The sequence below is a fragment of the Arvicanthis niloticus genome, chromosome 9 (assembly GCF_011762505.2).
Source record: "Arvicanthis niloticus isolate mArvNil1 chromosome 9, mArvNil1.pat.X, whole genome shotgun sequence".
In the NCBI taxonomy this organism is placed as follows: domain Eukaryota; kingdom Metazoa; phylum Chordata; class Mammalia; order Rodentia; family Muridae; genus Arvicanthis; species Arvicanthis niloticus.
The window spans coordinates 42764740-42788638 of NC_047666.1; the positions used below are offsets into that span (position 1 = coordinate 42764740).

General features: G+C 34.5%; 1 protein-coding gene across 12 annotated transcripts in view; it reads left to right on the forward strand.

Annotated features, from left to right (window-relative positions):
• Window positions 1-23899, forward strand: part of Chl1 (cell adhesion molecule L1 like) — a 195654-nt gene that overhangs the window by 95649 nt on the left and 76106 nt on the right. For all 12 annotated transcript variants that reach the window (XM_034511674.2, XM_034511675.2, XM_034511672.2 and 9 more), the window contains one exon: window positions 21310-21477. In XM_034511674.2, the coding sequence (XP_034367565.1) occupies window positions 21390-21477 (88 nt within the window). In that variant the 5' untranslated portion in view covers window positions 21310-21389. The remainder of the gene's footprint in view (window positions 1-21309; window positions 21478-23899) is intronic.

The window sequence follows — 23899 nt, forward strand, 5'->3', positions numbered from 1 at the left end:
GATGACTCTAGCTTGTGTCAAGTGTTAATTTTAGTTCCTTTTCTTATTTCTTATTTTGCACATGCACATGCACGAGTGTGTGTTGTATTTGTGTACACATTTTCCTAGATATGAATATGTGTGGTTATGCGTAGATGTTGTCAGAAGATATTTTTCTTTGTTGGTCTCTACCTTATTTATTTTTTTTTTGTTTTGTTTTGTTTTTTAGATAGGATCTCTCACTGAGTCTGTAACACCAATTAAGCTACACTGGCTGTCCAACAAGGCCAGACATTTTCCTTATGTCTGTTTTTTCCAAACTGGGTTGTCAATATGTGCTCTTGTAGTGAACGAGCAGTGGCGCAGCGGCTTAGGAGGAGCCTGCGCCCTTTGCTCTCTCTCTCTTTCTCTCTCCCGGTTTGAATCCCGCATCTCCCCTGTGACTCTGCCCGAGTCTCATGGGAAAAAAAAAAGAATGGTGCTCTTTTACCTGGCATTTACATGGGTGCTGAGGATCTGAAGTGAAGTCCTCATGCTTAGATGGTAAGCACTTTATCCTCTGAACCATTGCCACAGCCAGAGCCTACTCTGTCTAAATGAAAAAAAATCAGTGTGTTGGCAACACTATGTATAAGGGCAAACCAAAACTAAATTAGGCAGCGTAACTGGTGACTTTGACTCTCTTTCATCCCAGCATGGAACACAATTTTTACTTGCAGAGGAAAGCACACATTGGTGAATACAGCTTTCAAGTCATTCATTAGTGAGCACATAATAAATTTATGCCTCCAGGGCATGGTTACATCCCACTATTTTATCATATTTTATTGAAAAATAAATATACATTTAGTACCCATGTATTCAATACCTTCATGTTGTAAGATACTTTAGATTATTTTTAAAAATGTTTACTAAAATGATAATAATTTGTAGAGTTTAACCATTTACGATTACCTTTGCTTTTTCTTCCGTCATTCCTCTTCTTTCCCTTCTCCTACCTTGTTGTAGCCATAAATATATTTCTACCTCTTGTGTCAATTTGAAAGACATGCTTTGTCTTCTATTCACTACCTCCTTCTTCAACATGTCAAATCCAACATGGTTTAGGAAGGGAGCTGACCTGGCAGTTACTGAGAAAGAAATGATGAATCAGTGAAGGTCTATACAAGATTGTGTTTCTTACATGAATAGTCACCATGCTATGCATGGAGCTGGAGAGTATAAAATATTTAAATCTGGGAGTTTCTACTGTTCCAGTGGCATGAAAGGAGCAGCTGGTTAAACATTGCTTGCCCTTTGACTAATGGGTAAAAGCATTGACTAGGAAGCCAAACAGAGATTAATGTGTAATACTTAATGGCAAATCCATAATCTGAGAAACTACCACCAAAAGAAGGAAGGGAGCATGTTGAGGAAGAGGTGGTAGATGGAAAAGTACAATGTTTTATACTTTGCAAGCAATTCACACAAAGATGTAGTCATCCATCTTTAACTGAGTTCCCCTAAGGAATATATATATAAAGTCAAATGATAGTACCATAAAATGCTGAAAGGTCAATTCTGTTTCTTTGGATATTTAATTTGAATTGCAAGCATCAAGATGCCAATTAAACACTATTTTCAAAGAAGATAAAGGCTAAGGAAGCCGAGTAAAGACTGAGTCTCCTTCTATACTTCATTTATTATTAACTCTTGAACACTGGCTGGATCATGCTTATGTATGTAAAGGTTATGCTGTATTTTATATATCCCAGGATTATGTATGTCTGAGCATCTATACTGTAGATATATCAAACTATATTTGTGTCATTTTGTTTGTGTTTAGAAGTCAGGATTTGAAAGAATGTGAAACTAATACAGTTCCTAACCAAAAAAAAAAAAAAAAAATAGTCTTGGAACTTCCATCCCAACTACCAATCCATTTATATTTTAACTGATGTGAGAGAATATCAGGCTTCTTCTGATTTATGTACCATTTTCATTAGAAGGATTTGCTTGGCAAAAGTTTTGGCTTCCTCAGAAATATCTGCTCTCTCATCCCATGATGTGATTGGTTATGAACTGGTATATACTTATTGATATTTCTTCCTATCTTAGCATTTAATTAAGCTTATATCTCTATTTCAGCATAATATACTCAGTTTCATATTTTTTATAAATTTAAGATTTTGGTTGTAAGTGATAATAGCTAGGTCAGTTTAGTTAATAAAATGGGACTTGTTTTATAGATGAAAATTGTTCAAACTGTGGGTGATTCTAGCTTTAGTGTAGCTGATAGATGATAAAAGCTTGCCTTTCACCCCTCCCTTCCTCCCTCCATCTCCCTTGTCTCTCACTCACTTCTTTGTTTCTCTTTGTGTCTGTATCAGCTTATTTTTCACTGTTGCAGGGATATAAAGTCATGACCATGGGGAATTTCTGACTCATGATTGTGTAATTTCATGACCACAGAGGAAAAGCTTTGGAAATTCTCAAAGAGTGACTGTGCTTGTCTGCATGAGTCCAGGCTAATCTATTGAAACCATCATAGTTTCTGGGAAAGGTTAAACACAATGAGTGCCTGACTTGGATCATATGCTCCCATCTGGAATAAAGTAGGTGGGAAAAGGAGAGAATAAGATGGAAAGAAAGAAAGATATTGGGAGAGACAGAGGAAATTAAACAGAAATAATTATACATTATATCATGGTCTACATATTATATAAGTATAACAACATACTGAAAATATATATCTAATTGGAAACTAGGTAACTTGTAAAAAATATACATGGCCATATAATTTCATCAGCAAGGTGCACAAGGAAATCGGGATGATATGAATAAGATATAAGAATGGCAAGCAAGAAATGTGAGGGTCAGAGACAGTGTAGAGAATCTCTGAAGGTAGCGTTTGAAGATGATGCAAATAACATCTAGCATGAGTACCTGGTTAGGGGATAGAGAGTCATATATGAAAGCAAGAGAAGTAGACTTGGAATGCAGCCCAGAAGGAGAGAGCTAGCCTAGCATGCCCAAATTCCTGTGTCTCATCTCCAACCACATTGCCCTATACAGACTTACATGCACACACACAAACCCACACACAGAAAGAGACAAGAACATTAAGAGAATGACTATGAGGCAGTGCAGGTGAAAGAAGAGTTAAAAATAAGGGGTAGAAAGTATAAAGTGAGAAAAAAATGAAAAAATCAATATTGTTATCTTTGCATTCAGTCTTTCCAAACTGCGCAGATAGTTTAGAATTATTAGGAGCCATCAGGTAAAATGAGAATCGTGGGTAAAAATGGATGCCTGGCTTAAAATGGATTTCAGTTTGGTCTGAACAAATAGAATAACAATTCTCAAAGAATAATGCTATTTAAATCAATGGGAGAAAGAACATATTATGTTTTATAATCATACAGTGCTTCAAACTCAGTGGACAGAACAAAGCTCTATCAAATAATGAATGAACACTGTGTAGTACAGAAGTGCTTCTCTGCTCAAGCACTTCAAATACTATTTAGTTGCTCCCTCTGTCTGGGTTTGCTTTGTATCCCATGGAGATGATCTGACCTTAAGCTTTTGTTAACTTCAAAGAGAGCTTCGGTTTTTTCAGCCTCATCTCTGCGGGACTGAAGAAACAGACCCTTGGTTAACAACAGGAAGCCAAATTGATTTTAATATTGTGAATTCTTTACTCTGATGCTAGGAATGTTATCTGGGCCATCTCAGTGGGCTAGTGATTACAGAGCTGGATTGGACTGCAGATTGCGGAACAACTGGCTAGGTCTGGTGAAGCTTTCAGGCTCAGTGCTAGGGTTTCCAGTAGTCTGGCTATGCTGATGTACTCCTAAGTCCACCCCCACTTCCACCTGAGTATACACAGCTATTCTTCACTTTTCTCCATCCTGTTTCTAGAAAGTGATAGTGTGTCAACATGTAGATGCTGGTTTGTATGTTAATTCTTTATTACTATAGGAAAATACCTGAGATGATTGATAGCATAACAGCTTTATTTTTGCTTGTGGTTTGGAAGATTCAATCACAATTCTCTACTGAGCATATCCTCTGTTTTGGTCCTTTAATGGACCCTAGAGCTTTGCAACTGGAGTCACTAGGGTAGATAGTAAGACTACAGATTTGGAAATCAACACAAAAGGATATATTATGATAGCTTTGCTTCTTAAAGTTAAAGAGCTCGACTGTCGAAGATTATTTTTCAGATTAGTTTTAGCAGGTTGGCACATAAGAATTGGTCTGATCTAATACAATGATTAGACAAAAGGCATGGATTTGGGATTATTTAATTTTGTAAATCTGTGTTGAAAGCCATCGTGAAAAACAAAGATTTTGTAAGTACACAGGGAACATTGCTGTTCATGTTGTATTGTTACTGTTTAATCATATTTTGTTTCTCACAAAGATGCTGTGCATGTACTGCTAACCCTTTCCATGTTTTGTTTCACATCACTAGCAGATTTAAAGCTTCCTGATTTGGGAGTATCATGTTTACATATCAAGATATCAGTGACATATCTTGCACACAGGGCTCATTCAAAATACAAATTTATTTCTACTTTGTGTCCACCTTATATTCATAGTCTGGAGCTACTTATCTGAACTACTTTAATATGCTTATGCTTTATAAAATTTCAGTTGAGGTCTGGTGTGGAGTTTTCCACTCAAGACATTATGTCAGTGACAAAAATCATTGAATTCTGTAATCTCTGTGATTTTTCTGTAAGGGATATTTAACTGCTGTTCAGTTTATCCATTCATTAGGTGGCAAATACATGAAAGACTATGACCTTAGTAATGAATACATAGTGCAAGACAACAACTAACTAGTGTTTGTTCTCATAGGTGTATAGTACAAAAAGAAAGGTGGGCAGTTATTAGGGCATTTATAATGCCAATTACAGTTAGTTCCTCTCACAAGGCCAGTCTTCTTTTAAGCAGAATGCATCGTGAGGTTGATAGTCTTAAGGAAGAGGAGGCAAGTTGAGACCTGAAGGATAAAGGAGTTGTTATCAAGCTCTAACTAGACAAAAGGTCACAGAAATGATGGGACAAGGCATATAATAACATATTGCTTGGAGAAGTTGGGAAGTAACCGATGCATAATTGGAGCTCCAGAGTATGAGATAGGGGAGCTGGAGGTGTGTTCTGGGAACTACTGGAACACAGTAAGAATTCTGATCAATGTTCTTATGAGAAATGACATACTGTTGTGCATTGCTATTTTAAAATGATTATTCAAGTAGATCATTTTCAAGACGGTAATAGCCTAGGAATGGAGTGCTAAAGAATCAGGGAAAAAAATAGAAAAGATACATTATCTTCATGAAAGTCTGCATTGCAACAGACCTGACCCTCACCAAGCCTTTTTCTTGTTAATTTCTTCATGCACAGACACATAATGTGCAGACCACAAATTTGGGATACATTCAAATGGTAGATAGCAAACACATCTGTGGGAAAAAAAACAGATACCTTTGATCCCAATGAATAAAAAATCCAATAAGGTGGAAAGGAATAACACCAACAAAGCCTACCATTGTTTGCTGCTTAATACAATCCACTGCCAAACCCCCAACAACCAATAGAGATTTCCCTGAGTCAGCAGCTCCTGTTCAAACAATTTAGCCTCCACTTAAGGAAAAAACGAACCTGTCAGTGAGAGTGATTTTTGGTTATTGAGAAAATAAAGTCCTTTTGCAATTATGTACATCTTTGCTGAAATTCAACACTATCTTTCTGAATGTCCAAGGAAAAATGTAGAAATCTTGCTGTGAGAATCACTTTTCCTCAAAAGAAGGTGCTCTATTGTGGCAAAGTTGTTGCCTTTGCACAATTACTCTATGGAAATTGCTTCCCTGAATGTAGCTCTTCCTTCATAAAGAAGTTATTCTGTAAGTGACCAAGAGAGCTTTTCTTTTGTCAATTACCCCTTAATAAATTATACTGCAGTCTTGTCTGGTCATGGATAAAATTTATTCATTTTTTGACTGTGTTAGCTTCGTTGAATTTAAATTACATGACACATCACAATACTCATGAAAACATCAGCTCTCTAGTACCGTAATTTATTAGTGCTAATGGCATGTTAGCAGCAAAGAATGATAATTTGAGTGCTTCCATTCAAGGGGAAGATCCCAATTTCAGGGTCACAATTACCAGGATAAACGTTATTTTAGTTTACTGATGGTCTCATCAAAAGATTTCTGAAACACTTTGTACCTTGTCACTGTCTAATCTCAGAGGATATTTCAGTGACTATGGTATTCTCTTCCTATTCACAAAGATAAAAGAGAATTCTTCCAACAATAAGGCCAAATGACCTTTGTTCTTAAACATCAAATGAGGGAATTAATGTTGGCAAATGTAGATAAACTTAAGAGAACTCACAAGATTTCAGTGCCCTCTGCCTTAATTATAACTATGGAAGCTATATAACTGCAGAATTAAGATTCTTCACAACGTTTTTCTTAATCATTCGTTTCCTGTACATGTAAAATAAGAAATAACTCTGAATTTCCCAAGAAACATCCCCTCAATCATTATCTGCTTGCTCTGTGTCTACCACAACTGGCTTTTCTCACTTAATAAAATACCATAGATATATGTATTTTACTATAAAATATACTATATATTATGTGTAATATTATATATATTATACTATTTAAAAATACTGTTTGTCACTTCTTGTTTCTCGTTAGAAATGGAAAGAAAGATGTGCTTGCTTTCACCTTCTTGTTTCATAACTTCTTTTGACATAATTTTCTTTTACGATGTCCCATTTTATTTTGAAATAAAAACAGACTAAATGACATATGATATAAAAACAATTATATTAGAATTAGAATAAAAAAACAGTGATCATTAGACATGTGCAATTTTGTAAACTGTAAATTTCTAACCCTGAATGTTGTATGTATTATCACTCAAATAAAAGAAGGCACAGATGTAAAATGACATATGGGCTAATATTGCTTTCCAGTTCTTATTTCTCATTCATTTAAAAGGAGTACAAGATATAGAGGGTTTGGGGATCTAGGTCATTGGCCTAGGATGCCACAATAATTTTCCACATAAAAGATGTCAGGATAATCAATCAACTTTGTCAGCTCTAATGTCATTAGCCAAGCAGAAGATGAGCCAAAGGAAATGATAAAGTCTTTATAAATTTTTTATAGGTGCCTGAAAATCATACTTTGTATTATGTGGCTTGAACAGGACATTCCTCCTTTGGCCATTTGTAGAAAGTCAGGATTACAATTATTTAAAACTTATCTTAGCATTTGGACACTGAATATAGAGTATCTAAAACAAAAATTTATACCTTCTGTATGAATTTGCATAAATAAATTCTATTTAGACACCTCTGGCATGTGGTTATGCATAGATATTATTTATTTAATGTTCCCTAAATCAATTTGATCACAGTTGATTTACTTCATCATGAGTCTCCTGGAGGTTTGGAAGAGACAGGAGGGATATATTTATAGATTATGACTTTTAAATTTTAATTATCTTATGTTTAATTGATAAGTAATAATTCTACATATTATGGAGTATATTGTGATACTGTGGTAGGTGATTATGTGGCAGGATGAGCATCTGAAGCTAAGTCAGCCTTTATCTCAAACATTTGCTATTTATTTTCTCATTGTAATGCAAACATTCACAATCTTCCTCTCTGGTTATTTTTATGTATATGGTACAGCACTGTTACTTGTAATCACCCTTTAATACAACAGTATGCTAGAACTTATACCCTCTAGTTATTTCTTTATTCTCATAAACACACCCATCCATACTCTTCTCAATTCCCCAATTTTTAATAATTACCAGACTACTCTCTCAGCATGGTTTTATTTCAACAAGAGTAAATTGTAATAGGTCTGACAAAATTGAAGATATTCTTAAAAGAAAAAAAACACGTGTGTCTCTCAATCTGACTATCAGACTATTGACACAACTGACTGCAAAGAAATGGAATTTCTTTCTGGAAATCTCATTCTAAAAGAAGGAAAAGACACCAGCCAGAGGGGAAACTTATCTCTCCTAGAAAGAGTTTTGACACAGTTATAATAAGTTGAAATAAGCTCAGACAATGATGGATCAATAGGGAACAAGACCTTCTGGGATTGCTTAGATGTACATGTCCTTGGTCCGCTATTTTAACTTCGGTTTAACTTTATGAGTCTTAAGATAGGGGAAGCCCTTGGTCATATGGAGTCTTGATGCCCCATCGTAGGGAGATGATAGTGTGGTGAGGCAGGGATTGGTGTAGTGGGTGGAGGAGGACCTGTATATAAAGAGGCAAAGGTGAGGGGGAATAGAAGGGGTGGGATGAATGGTAGGTTTGTAGAAGGATAACAAGGAAGGGGCGTATCATATGAAATTTAAACAAATCAAATGATTAATAATGATAATAAAAAAGACAGAAATAGGAATTTACTGGATCTCTTTGTCCATCTTTCCATTGAAGCCACACTGAGTAAACTTCCTTGTTCTGCTTTATATTTTTGCTTTGATTACTTAAATTGGGTTATTGAGGATGAGTGGCCATTCTTATTTGAGTCACAGATTGTGATCCCTGAGTTTTATAATCATGCAGCACTTTTCTGTGCCTACTTTGTGACAGCATTTAAAAAAATCATTTACTGCTGAGTAGTATTTCATTGTGAAAGCCTGCCACATTATTTACATCCGCTTTTCTGCTACTGGGAGTTTAAGTTGGTTATTACACATCCTGTCTCTTGGGAATAAGAGGTTAGTGAACATGAGGGTATAGATGTATTTTCGTTTTTATTTCTCTTTTGGTCTCGTGCAACTGAAGCCAACTCTGACCTTGTAGTTAATGTCACTAGGTAGTCTTGAATTTCTGATTTTTTCCATCTCTACTTCTTGAATACTTTTATGTGACACTATACCTGGTTTATGAGACTCAGAATAAAAATTAGGTCGTTGTCCATGTTAAACAAGAACTTTCGAAACTGAACTGCATCCCAACTCGTCAAGCATCTTTTGTACCTGCTGATTTTATTCATATTCTTTGAATATTTACACAGGAGGCAAATTGCTTGGCTATTGATTGCAAGCTGTATTTTTAATTTCTTGTTACAAACCCATACTATTTTTCATAGTGATTGTACTAATTTATGATCTTAAAAATAACACCTAAAAGTTTCCTTTCTCTAAATCCTTACCATGTTTTATTTTGTTGATGTTGTTTTTATGATAGTCATTCTTACTGATATGATAAAACATTTTATAAATAATTTTTGTGGTTTTTATTTCATCTTCCTGGTGATTACCTGTATCAACATATGTTCTATATATTTATTATATTCCACATATTTATTATATATTTATTATTATATATTGAGCAGGTGACTTCTTTGTTATCCTTCTTACTTCTTATTAAATTATTTTCTATTTTGATTGTTGAAGTGATGAAGTACGAGTTCTAGGAGAAAATAAGTCTAAAGGCTTTCCTACTAAGAGTTTAAAATTATTTCAGGGTTTTAAAACAATAAATTTCTTCCAGTACTTTTGCTTTGTAGAAAGCAAAAAAAAAAATGATTTCATAGTGAAAATGATAACATCAACACACCATCTATAAAATATCATAGATATGGGAAAACAGAAGTTATAGATGCCCATGCATGTAGTATTATTGCAAGACTGAATCAAATCTACTAACATTATGTTGAGGTTCTTAATGTTCTCTAGCAGTTGATAATTATTGTGACCATCCTTGTAACTGAATGATGCATATGTACTTTTTGATTATTCAAAATAATAACATATCTGTGTACCTATGTAGGAAATCTTGTATTAAAACTTTTTGGATGGTCCAAAGGTAAGAGTAATGGTTGTGATGGTTTGAATGAGAATACTTCCCATAGACTCATAAATTTGTATGTTGGTTCTGCAGTTAGTAGCTAGTTGAACTGTTTGAGAAGGATTAGTAAATATTGATATGCTGGAGGAGATATATAATTTGAGGTGTCAAAAACTCCACACTGTTCTCGTTCTCTCTCTCTCTCTCTCTCTCTCTCTCTCTCTCTCTCTCTCTCTCTCTCTCTGTCTCTGTCTCTCTCTCTCTCTGCCTTTCTCTCTGTCTCTTTTTCTCTTTCTCTCACCCTGTCACACACAGGTGTGCACGCACATCCACACACATGCGCACACACATGCACACCCGTGCACAGATTTGTGCTTGTGTATCAGATGTAAGCTCTCTGCTACAATTTCAGCTCTTTGCCATGGTATTCATAGTTCACTCCCTGAATCTCTAACCCCTAATAAATTTTTTTCTAAAAGTTGCATAGCTCATGGTGTCTCTTAATCACAACAGAAAAGTAACAAAGACAATAGGGTATAGCCTTTTCAGATTCATAAGTTTTAATTCTAATAATGCCTCTTCCATACAGTTATCATAGCCCACCATGATTTTTTTCATACGTATATTTTGATCTATATGCCTTCTTTATTTTTCTGGTTTATCTCTTTTTGGAGGTATTGGCCATTCCTATTAATTTTGTCAGCTGGCCACCAGGTTTTGTGTGATGAGCCTTAACTTAAAGTTTTCCAGATATATCCCATATCTCAGTGGACCCCAGCTGTTAAATTTTTGCAGCATTGTACCAGAGCCTTGCAAGATGACTTCCTTTGAGGTAGACCAGATGATGGCTGAGACCAACTACTTTCTAATCAGAGTCAGAAAGCAAAGTAGTCATTGAAGAATTGAGTAGAATCAGAAATAGAACTAAATCACCTTCAGTCTGCATACTCCTTTTTGTGGTTTTCCATACATTAAACATTTTTATTCCACTCTCAATCCCTCTTCTAACATCTGTTATAACTACTCAGCCACCCAATACTTTTAAAACTAAATCAACTTTCTAAACTAATATGAGCTGATTCTGTTCTATTTGATGAATGATTATGAAAGTTTAAACTGACTCCTTTCAGATTCCATATCATCCTACTTATGAGGTAGATTAAAATGCAGTATTATCCACATAAGTATTTCATCTAAGCTTAAGTATTTGAAAGCAAATCTAAGAAAATTTAACTTTGAGATTGTTGGCACTTGTCAAAATGACTAAATTCTATGAATATAGTTAACCTTAACTAGATACTGATAAAATTAATGAGATTCATTGAAAATTCTATTTCTGCTAGCCTTTATAAAATTATTGCTGCAAATCAAGCAATGTGCAGCTCAAATAATTTAAACTTTCAAAGCCATATTTACCTTAACAAATATTTTAAGACATAAATTTTGAAGTTATCGGTGTGTGAGTGCAGAAAAATACTTAAAATTTTATTGATGTTCTCTATGTAGAATACATTTTGCATATATTTTGAGATATGCATTAAATTTATTCATTTTTTCAGAAAGATCTATTGAATGTCACATTATAACAGACACAATAATGATGAGTAAAATATGACACCAGCCTCAGAAAATGGAGTGTGTTTCACAAATATGCGAATTAATTAGATGCAAATATATCTATGAGACATTGTTTAAACTGAACCACTTTATCATTTCATAATATAAGAACATGATTCAGAACCTTGGAAAAAAATAGGCTGAAATTCTGTCAAAGACATTTTCATATAAATTTTAGATTTATGGGTACAGTGTGCTCATTACAACTATTTCCTTAATTCACCCATGGCAAAACATTAAACTTCTCATAACTTAAGTGTAGATTTTCTAATCACTTTGCTATTATTATATAGGATATTTAGTTACAACCAATCATTGTATGTAAATTATCATCATTTTTTAAGTTTCTAACTTCTAACTTCATTTGTGGTTAGTTTTATATGATTACATTTGAGACATAATAAATACTTTAATATTTTTTGATACTCAGAACAACTTTGCAAGAGTATTTTTTTAAGTTTCTTGCATGATATTGAGCAAAGTTTAAAAGTAAGGGAGGACAAGGGAAATAGAACAGAAACAATAAAGAAGACTAGTTACTAAGAAAATAAAAAAAATATTAGACATGAAAAATTTTTGGATTGTCAGATGCATACCAAGATTTGTGTGTTTAGTGTTCTGTGATATATTTTGGCATGAATCTAGATATAGAACTCTGAGGGGGGATTTATAACAATCCTTGTTTTTTAATTTAAAAAAAAATGTATTTCCTAAACACGACTTAGGTGTGTGATATGTCTGAAATCTGATATAATTATTATGTTTGCTAGTCCCTATACATTGCAGAGCTTTTAAGATATATTTCACTTTAGAAAAGCTTTTAGGCTTACAGCAATATTGAACAAGATGTCTAAAGTGATCTCTGCCCCCATACATGCACAGTGCTATCTTATCAATAGCCTTACTAGAGTGATGCACATTCTCCAGGTGAAGATCTGACCTTAACCATCACAATTGTTTCCCATAAACAGACATGCTACGATGTGCTCTTGGTGGCATCTGTTTACCACCGTAAACACATGAGTATTTTCCCTACACCTCCTTTCCCTCAACTTCTAATCTCTGGTCATCATCGATGTTGTGACTGTCTTCCAGAATATCCCACAATTAAAAGAGTGTAGTACATAGGCTCCTTGCCCCATTTTGGCTTCCTTCACTAAATAAAATACACCTAATGTTTTTTTTTTTTTTTTCATATTTTGATTTTTCTTCCTAGCTTGATTATTGTATTTTCATAGCAACAATATTCTACACAATGGGTGTACTATAGTGTGTTTGATTTTTACTTACCTTCTTCACTGACTACTGTTTGTTGACCTCACAGAAGTTAGAGTCATCTAGAAAGAGGAAACTTGATTTGAGGGGAAAATTGCTTCAATCAGATTGGTACATAGGCAGTTCTGTGGGAAGTTTCTTGATTAATGGTTAATGTGGGAGAACCAACCCACTGTGCATGGTGCCACCTCTGCACTTAGAGTCTTAGGTCATAGAAAAAAGCAAGCTGAGGAAGCTTGGAGAAGAAGCTGGTGAGCAGCTTTTGTTCATAGTTTCTGCCTTTGTCCCTGATTCAATTCCTTCTCCTACTAGCCTTGTCAACTGTGTAAACCCCTTTTCACCCAAGTTGGTTTCTGTCGTGGAATTTGTTACAGAAACATAGAACAACCAAGAAGTCCATCTTTGTAGCTGTATAGACTGACTGCTATGCCCGTTGCTTCTTAGCATCGACAAGTTTTATGCATAATGCTGCTGTAAACATTCATGTACAGAACTTTGTATGGGTTCGATGTTTTCAAGGTTCTTTAGTAAAAACTAAGGAGTATGAAGGCTGGATTGTATAGTCAGAAATGAGTTTAGTAAGAATCCCCAAAGTTTTTCCAAAATGAATATTTTAATAGCATAATAAATATGATGTAGTTTATATTTCTACTAAAGATACCTTGTAGATGATAACCATCATTACATAAAATATTTTGTGAAAAATCCTAGGAATATAACTTTCATTTGGTAAGTTACATTTTTTTCTCTATTCCTGTATGATTTTAATTTGGGGTAGGTCTTTTTTATTATTATTTTTTTTTTTTGCAATACCCCATGAAATAAAATACAATTAGAGAGTTTTTACAATACTGTGTGTTGGATATATAGACTCACAAAGACAAAAACTAGTGTGTATGTGTTTTGGCATATTATATTCCAAAGTATGCCTATAAATGCTAAACCACATTTTTTTGGCTACTTAAAGGAAAATATATTAATGGATCTTGCATAATTATGAACCAAGACTGACATTTTTTCCAATACAATCAATTGGCTTGTAATAGAATACACATTTCTTGATCCATTGTATGAAAATATGCCACCTCTGCAGGAAGGATGAATTAACACTTCAAGCAATTCCTTTGTCTTGTCACTTCAGTGACATGAAACACAGTCTAAGTGGAGATAGCTATAATGCACGGTATTTCCTTTGTTTTCAGAGTGAAAAGCCATTAACAGTTATATAAGGATTACTCTGTTTATGGCATGTGTAAATTGATTCATGATAGGAAACAAGCATGTGACTGAACAAAAACCTTTTTTAATTTTTTGTGTGTTTATCCTTCTTTCAAAGTGTTGGATGATTCCAATTACACGTCAGGCTTATGGAAATTGCTGGACCTCCTAACCCAACTATGACCTGATTCCAAACCAGGGGAATCTTTTGCTGTCATCTGACAATTGCATAAAAAGGAATTTTATAAAGGAGCATTTGAGGTCAGAGAGAAGTGAAGGTGACTTCCCCTCCATCATAAAAGTGTCAAATGGTTTTGTCTACAACAGCTTGCTGGATGCAGCTTGGTGATTTTTAAGTGCTTTTTATGTGCAAGAGGAGGAAAATTGACACAATTCCAAGTTATAGCAGTGGCTCATACTACAATAAAAACTACTGTGTTCTTTATTTGGATACCAGTGCCACATTGTGTTTATTTCTGCTGGCTTTGCAAAAATATTGTGTTGTATTTCTAACATCCTGAATATATATATATATATATATATATATATATATATATATATATATATATAATGATTTAGAATAAAATAAGTTATTTCTGGTCTCTGGAATTGATAGAGTCTGTGACAGATGGGTGCTGGTCCTTGAGGAAAGGAGTGTCACATAGTCCGTTTTTTTCCTTTGGTTGTATATAGTTCATGTCTCTGAGATAAAGGGCAGATGGAGTGTCATTGACATTCTCAGCTTTGTATTTCAGGCCTTTTAGTGGTAGCCTCGCATCTTCTTTTCAGAGTGATCATAATAGTTTTTTTTTCTTTTGATATGCCTTATTCTATTTTTACTTTAGAAATTTGTCCTGAATGGGTTTGTGAATAATTGCAAATAGAAAATGCAAAGGATATAAATAAAGTATTATTGAGGCCAAACATACAGTCTCAGACTTGCTTGTATTTTAAGATAGTTATGTATTTCTCCCCTTTTTAGGATAAAGTAAAAGCCGCTTGTCTTTTCAATTCCAGCATACACATTCAATAGGTTTTATTTTCTAAGTGAAAAAGAGTGTATTTACAATTCATGAAGAACATTAGAGGATGCTCAACCCTCAGGCCAACAGTTCTTAGTAAACATGACACCATTAATGTTAACTGAAGAAAAACAATGATTATAGGGGAATAGTCATTATTCATAATACATCCTCAGCAGCCAGAGATGATGAGCTTCATTAGAAATGCTTTTTCCCCTTATGCTCAATTTATAAAGATGAAATGGGTGTGTTTATGCAAACTGGAAATTCTTCATTTTTTTTGTTCATCTTTGACTGTTTATATTTCACTATAAAATTTAAAGCAGCCTCCAATGAAAACCATTGGTGAATTAATAAGCAAAATACAAAATAGAGATGAAAATGTATCCTGAGTGTATTCAAAGTTGTCGGGATTTAAATGATTACTCTGAATTAGACTTATATTTCCATTTACTCTGTGGCTTTCTAACATCTTAAACCAATAAAAAGAAAATGCATTGCCTCACAGTATTTCCTAGCTGCATAAGTGATACTGAATGAATACTTTAATGTCCAAAGAGATTAGATAAGACATGAACTGCATGCCAGCCTTAGCAAGTTTGTCTTTTTGTTTTTTGTTTGTTTGTTTTTCTTATCTTGTCGTTTTAAATATATGTCACTGGGCTTTAAGAATTACAAATTTGTCTACCTTGTGTCTATGAATATTGACTTACTACTGCTGAGATATCTTAGGCTGAGTTTGAATATGCAAGGAATGAATGACTATTGGGAAATGACTATTATTAACCAAAGTCAGGAACAGTATAAATGAATGTTACAGAAACACCAGTGCATACCCTAAAACAGATGAAATAGCATACATTTCACAACGTTTGCACTTATCAGTATTATACCACTTCTTTTGTGCTTTTTCATCTGGATAACACAAAATAGCTATTGCTACATGGCAAGCCAGCCTAAAACCATCTGAGTTGTCTGTAAGAATAGTATACTATTATTCCAGTCTATTGTTTCATTGGGAGAATCTTCTGTCCTTTGCTAGCTGCAACTGATGATGGCAGAGATGTAATTGGCCAGTGACTATTCTAGATGGCTTTTCTTTTATTGTTTGACAGGGTATTTGCCAGGGTTCTCTGGAGTAACAGAACTTAATAGAATGAATCTCTTTCCATCTATATAAAGGAGATTTATTGGGTGGCTTACAGGCTGAAGACCAACTAGTCCAATAATGTCTAGCTATAAATAGCTATAAATGCAAAGTTCAAGCATTCAGTAGACACTCAGTCCACAAGTTTGGATGCCTCAGGTGGACTTCTATATATACTGGAATAAAAAATAAATAAATAAAAGGGTCCCATGCCAGTGAATGAATGGATGACCTAGAGCTAGCAAGGCAAGGGCAAGTAGAGAAAGAATAACAACTTTCTCCTTCCAGGTCCTTATATATAATATTCCAGCAGAAGATATGACTGAGATTAAAGGTGTGTCTTCCCCCCTTGAAATCCAAATCAAAGGTTTGTGCCTTTCTACCTCAAAGGTCTGGACTAGAAGCCGATTCACCCACTTCAAACCAAGCAAAAATAATCTCTTGCAGGTCTGTCATCTGAATCTGGATTGTAGTTAATTCCAGATGTTGTCAAGCAGAGAACCAAGAATAGCTACTACAGCCCAGGATTAAGCTCATAATACATACAAAGACTACCAGAGTGCAGGTCTGCATAGCTTACTGGGACCTAGACTCATAAGTCATCCAGTGAGCCAAAGGCCTACAACATTCCAATAGTAAGAAAGGGTCTTCTCAAATGGGATACAAAGCTACACTGGAGGTGTAAGAACACAGGAATGTAGGATGGAGAAGACTTTCTTCACCTTTTTATTTTCTATAATATTTTAATCCAACTGATATTATATGCCACTAATGTTTTGGAGATTATATTTTTATGTTTGAAGGTGTGATTTAAGTGATTCTATAACTCTAAGAAAAGCATATAAACTAACTATAATCTTAAAAATCAAGGTATTATTATAGAATAATGCCTTTCCTGGCTTTGGAACCTACTTTTGGTTAACAGATAACTGATCAGAACTCTTGCAGGAACACATTGGCCACCATTATCAGTGCTGTTAGTGCTGATTTACTATTCAGTAATAGTTATACATTGTCCCACTTGACCCCGAAGAACATCTTATATACTATAGACTATTACAACTACTAGCATGAATGCATGCAGGAGGCCAAGTTAATTTCCTGAGCAGCACATCAAGTAATAGCATATGTACAGTAATTCTATTGTCCATGATCTGGCTTGCTATTCTTGCTGCTTAACAGGTCTTAATAGTCCAGCATATTCTCAGAAGGCAGAGCGGAATCAAGAGAAGCTTTGCCTCCCTTCTTTTTCTTTCCAATGGCATAAGATTAACTTAAGTTATGGAATAATTGTTTCTAGATTTGTTACCTTGGAATTCCTAAACACATCTAAGAAAACTGAGGATATAGCTCCAGTGTAGGGCTTTTATATAGCACGTAGAAGTCCCTAGGTTTGATCTGTAGCACTACAATCAAACAAAATACACCCAGATGGATCAATGAAATCTCCTTGTAGTGCCTCCATTGGAAGTAGCACTTTGGCATGTCTGTGCTTGTTCTTGTCTAAGCTAATATTCCTAAGCTAACCTGTTCAGAGTTCCGATTCAACTAGTTATTCCAGAGTTTAGCCAATTGGAAGAGTCAAATGTATGATATCTGTTTCTTTTTTATTGGATATTTTATTTATTTACATTTCAGATACCATCTGCTTTCTTCATTTCCCATTCCTAGAAACCCCCCTATCCCACCCCCTTCTCCTCTTTTCTTTTATACTACTCTAATTACATCCAAGTATTGTTAAGTTCTAGGTTGAGGAACTAGCAAGACAATACATGTAATATCTAGGACTCTGTTTTTGTCTATTCTGTCATGTAAGAGAAATAAATCTATTTCCAACAATGTGCTAAAGTTATACGAGAGTTTTATTTGATACTATGACATTGAATTGATTTGTCCTGCATTATAGTCACTGCCATGAAACTAAGCTATTGGAAATTGTCTCTATGTAACTGGATCCCAAAATACCTTAGTATATCTTACACTTGTCTTATGTGTCAGCTCTACCCTGAGCTCCCATAATTGCTTTTATCTTTGAGCTCTGGCATGAGTCATTAAATTCAAATTCTTTTAAGAAAGATAAATAAGATTATAATTCTATTGCTGTTTTCTGTTTCAAAATAGAATTACCTAACAATATACCCTTTATGTTTCTGACAATGAAATTAAGGCTTACTTTCTTCCTCAGTCTGGTAGCTCTCTGCAGATTCTGACTTTATTATTAATGGCTTGCTTAAAAGGGGTCTCATATTTTACCTTTAAAAATTTTTAATGTCAAATATTGTGAGCACACAAATTGCAGGTAAATGGAAGTCACTTTCTATAGAAGAAGAAGAAGAATGTACTACATTCTAGAATTTGACATGCCTCAAAGCATGTAGTTTTATTGGAATACTAAGATTTCATGTACTACCATTTTTGTTTATTCTGTGATCGTGTCTGTGTAGCTGTGGCTTGGCTGGAACTTACTATGCATACCAAGTTGGCCTATGATCCTCATGCCTCTGCCTCCAGTGTGCAAGGTTTACAAACATGCTATCATAACTCCCCCATGTCCTTCATGGTATAAGATGTCTTAGCTGACCATTAAACTTCCAAGTCGGATGGATGCTCCTGAGCAGCAGGCTTTTATGAACAACTCTTCCAAAACAATTAGAGACCATTCAATTCATTAATCTAAGCGAGGAGATTCAATAAATGAGTTCTGACTTAGTAGACTGTCCTCAATTCTGCCCTTAATTATATTGTGATAATATATTAGATATTAACCTGGAAATGTGGCCTATTAACAGCATCATGGCTTAAAAAGCTTTGCTCCTAACAAATAGGAGACAATTCATTAAGCACATATGAGAGATGTCATTGAAGCCATTGATATTAAATATTGATATAATGAACATTGAATAATGCAAGCTAAAAGTGGTATGTCACTATGAGTAGTAAATTCAGATGGTTATTATCTACTGTCTAAGATGGAAGGAAAGAAAAATTCAGAGGGAAAAATGTTAATATTTCCTTTGGAGACTTCAATTTTGAAGTAGATGGAGTGTCTTGAATCTTTATGCTAATGTGTAGAACTCAGATATTTTTCTAATAAAAGCAATGTTCTTACACATTTTATTGTTGATTAGATTTAATCATTTCACAAGGAAAAAGAACTGTCAATCATCACAGTGATATTTCTGTAAGTTATCATACTCGTAAATATTCTTAAGCAAGGATAACTGGTTCTTATGCTCCTGTTTTTTTCAGAGGGACAATTAAATCTGACAAAATAAAATTATTCATAAAATAAAATGTTTCCAATTTATATCTTCTGAGGAAAGTGTAAGAGAGTCTCATCCTTCGTGATCACTGTACAATTTCTCAAAGTCAAAGTACAAAGGGAGCCGCTGCTGCCAATGAATATTCCCTAACTCATTTTTAAAATTCTCAGTTGCTCAGTTGTTTGATCTTTCGCGTGTTTTGATTTATTTCTTTATTTTTACTTTAAATGTTAGGGAAGACACAAGTGATGTCTAGTGTTAATTGTCAACTTGACAGAACCTAGGATCCCCTAAGAGATAGGTCTATGGCTACTCTTTTGGGGCATTATATCAATTGTGTTAGTTGGAGTGGGAAAGTCCATCTGTGGGTGGGAACAATCCCTGTCTAGGATATTGAACTCTGTAGCAAAGGGAAAAGAACAGCCACAGGCTTTCATTCAGGTCAGTTCTGGGATTGAAAGCAATGTGACTAGGCTCTTCAAGCTCTTACTGCCTTGATTTCTCTGTCACGATAGATTGTATTATCCCTTTAAGTTGTCAGAGTAATTTTAATCCTTATAACAAACACAGGAAGAGAATCTGAGACCATAGGCTCTGTTACTTCTTACTTTTTTTTTGCTTTTGCAGTGCTGACAATTGAATTCAAAGACCTCACTGAGCTATCTGTTCAGCTCCTATAATTTCTTGAGTTGCGTTTTGAGGTGAAACTAAAAGGTCTACACACTTGGAAGTAAATTTAGATGTAGTTTTCTGTCTGTGTTAATATTTAATGAGTAAATAAAGTAACTAATTTTTTTTTAGAAATAAGAAAATTGTATCCTTGAATATAATCAAATCCTTGAGCAATTTATTGTGTTATCATCTCAGGAAAACTGTTGATAATGTGAAAATGCTGCCATATTTTATGAATAAATATGAACTAATAACAGGAAGAAAAGAAAGTCAAAATTTTAATCCCTATTTTATTTTCAAATGGAAATCAACTGGTGAATTTGCTTCTACTTGAAACAACATATTTGCAAATTTTACTTAAAATATATTGCCTTTCTCCATTTGGGGATGTGTGTGTGTGTGTGTGTGTGTGTGTGTGTGTGTGTGTATGTGTACATGTGTGTGCATAGTTGCACGTGGATGCTTGTATTTGTCCATGATTGATTGTGTTTACATGTGTGCACATGGAACGGTCAATATTTGATATCTTTATCACTCTCTACCTTTATCATTTTATTGTGTATGTTTTGATAGTTTCATACATGAATGCAATAAATTTCTATTGTTTCACCATGTAGATATACCCAAACTTGCCAATGTTACTTTTTGAGACAGGGCCTCTCATATCTGATCAGCAGGACTAGCTGGTCAGTGAGCTCTGGGAATCCTCCCTTCTCTGCCTCTCCAGCATTGGTTTTGTTACCAGGCCCAGCTATACCTGAGTTTTCCTTTGCTTCCTGAGGTTCAAACTTGGATCCTCCTGCTTGCATGATTAGCTCTTTACTGACTGATTCTGTCTCCTTAAACCCCTTCATCATGTCCTCCTCACTTTTCCCTTCTTTTTCCTGAAATACCATCTCATGGTGTGAAATCTTGAATATGAAAAGTATTTTACAAGAAGAGTCCAAGGTTTGCCTTTATAATTCTTTATAATTAACCTAAAAGATTGATCGAGACAGTACTACTTTCAGAATAAAATTAATGAAATTATCCCTATAGCCACTAACATGTTACAGTGTAAGAAGCAGCTTTCCATATAAATCTTAGTCCTACTTACAAATAGGCATCATTGGACTGGCTCATGGTTTACAATATATCATATACTAGCTGTCTTTTGTCCCTTGAATTGTTGTTATTAGATAGTAGGTTTATTAACTTGTCAATAACTAGTGTGTTTAATTTCTACTGTGTTCACATTTTAAGTAAATTGACAAATATCCTTTTTATTGGGTTTATTTGCAGATTTCTCCCATTTCCTCAGTGAACAGAAAGTATTAGAGACCTTTTTCAGTCTTTGTACGCTGTCTCCTTTCTGAGGAACAATGGGGTTACCTTTATGTGGAAGAGGACTGATCCTGAGTCTAATTTTTCTCCTGTTAAAATTGTCAACAGCTGAAATACCACTTTCAGGTAAAAGCACATATTCCCTGTTATGGAAGTTTGTGTCTGCATTTAAAGTAGAACACATGTGGATTGAGGATATAATTTTTGTATGCAGTATCTGAATTATCATGAAGGTTCACGGTTATGTTTTCCAGGCTAGGATATTTTGTTGCACTCATAACTTTTTAACTTAGTTATTTTGCTTTTCAAACAATCTTAGTCAGTTACAAGAAATATAATGGAGATATCAGATAGCATTTGTCATATATAAGATGATATAGAATATTACAAGAATCTTTTACTTTTAAATACTTAGGTTAGTTTAATCTTTAAGGAGAAATATGTTCTAGAAATTTCTAACATTCAAAAAATAACAAAAAAGAATTAAATAAATCATGTTTTTTAAAAATTTGATTTATTTTCAATTATTTATATGTGTGTTCAGGTGGGGGGTATATGCATGTGAGTGAATGTGCCCTAAGAGACCAGAAGAGGGAGTCAGATAGTCCTGGAGCTGGGATAAAAGGTCTGACACTAGAGCTGGGAACTGATTTGGTCCTTTTGCAAGAGCAGTGTATGTGGTAATAACTGTTGAGCCATTTCTCTAGCCCCAGAAGCCTCATATTCTTCCACCCCCCCGAAAAATTAATTTAAAAATGAACATTGACTTATGAAAATAACAAAAAGTCATGTTAGAGTTCAAAGTCTTATTGCCCACATTGCATCCCAATCTAGTGTATTCTAGAATATGAGTTATTTTAAGTCATTAGTCAGTGGTCTTATGAATATACATTTATAATACTTTGGCAAAAGTGCATGTACCAATTTAGTCAAATATTTCAACAAATTATAACATTAATAGTACTAAAATACTGCAAGTATAAACATGCTTTGTGTAATGGTCTATAAAGGATGGAATGTAGATAATTGGAAGATTTTTCTACCTTTGAGATGTGCATCATTATGGATCATGTAAATGCTAAAGGTACAGTCCTTATCTCAGACAATTTAATCAATATTTTAAAAGTACTAATATAAAGATGAAAATTTCCTTTTGAAGCACTTAGACTCAATGTGGCTAGAAAGCAAGAAACTCACTTGTGATGTGTTTTAAAATCTCCTATGAATGTCATTCTTAATTACATTAAAGAAGCAATTTTACACAACACAGTGTCCCGGTAATTAGGTGAGAATCCACTCGGTTCTATTCTTACCAGTTGCTTGAGCCCCTGTTTCTGTATTTTCATCTGCTAAGGAAGTTTACTTCCCTGTTCTGCATACACACATGCTTATGTGTACATTTCCTTTCACGTGTAGCTGAAATTGTATAAATTATACGAGCATGTCAAAATTCATCATTGAACATCTGAGAATATAGTATATACATTGAGTATATGCTCCCTTTAAAAGAAAATACGTTGTGTGTATTGGGGGCAGTTTTTGTTTATTTTGTTTGTCTTGCCTGCATGTTTGTCTGTGCACTATGTACATGCCTGCTTCCAAATGAGGCCTAAAGATGGCAGTGAATATGTGGTGCACAGACACACATGCAGGTCTCCTGGAAGGGACAAGTGCCTTCAACTGTTGACACCACTCTCCATCCCCATTAGATTCTCTTGCATAAGAGTGCAGGTCCAAGTCAAGGGTAGCACAGATGCATGTGCTATTCCAAAGTGAAACCTCTGACCTTATTCTCTAACAAACACATTCATACTCTGTTGTGTTGCACTTACTTTTTGGTAATGAAGGATGTGAAATTTTGTATTAGATCGTGTCGCTTATTATTATGCTGATAGTCTCTGTTACTTATAAATGGTCATGCTGTAATGTCCTCAGACAATTGTTATAAAATATTAATAGCATGTTTTCAGAGCAGCTGAATATTGCTCATTTATTTTGGCACTCTGGAGCACTCACTAGTAAATGCGACCAAGGCAGGTATCCAATTTGAATGTCAACGAGTCTGGTGTCTCTGTAATTGGCCTAATTATAGAGGAAAGGATTGATAATGTGGAATATATATTCACAGAAACACCCAAAGGTTATTAGCTCCTTTCCCTGAATAATTAGTTATTGCAGAACCTTTACAACCTTAGCAAATTTAAGAAAGAATAATGTTGTAATAAACAAGTTGTTCTCAAGTTATTAGCTGGTGTCTGTGGGACTGCTGTTCTCTCTCTCTCTCTCTCTCTCTCTCTCTCTCTCTCTCTCTCTCTCTTTCTCTCTCTCTCTCTCCCATTCACCATTACAAGAAGCTCCATACCCACTCTACTTAGAAATGGTATTAATCAGAAACAAGAGAACTGCCAATGAGCATGTGGATGTTTTTACCAATTACTAAAGTGATGATCGACATCCACTGGATAACACCTGTATTTGACTCATTATGTGAAATGTAGTGACAATGCCTTATTCCATTAATTAGGCTAAAAGAAAGTAAATGCAATTT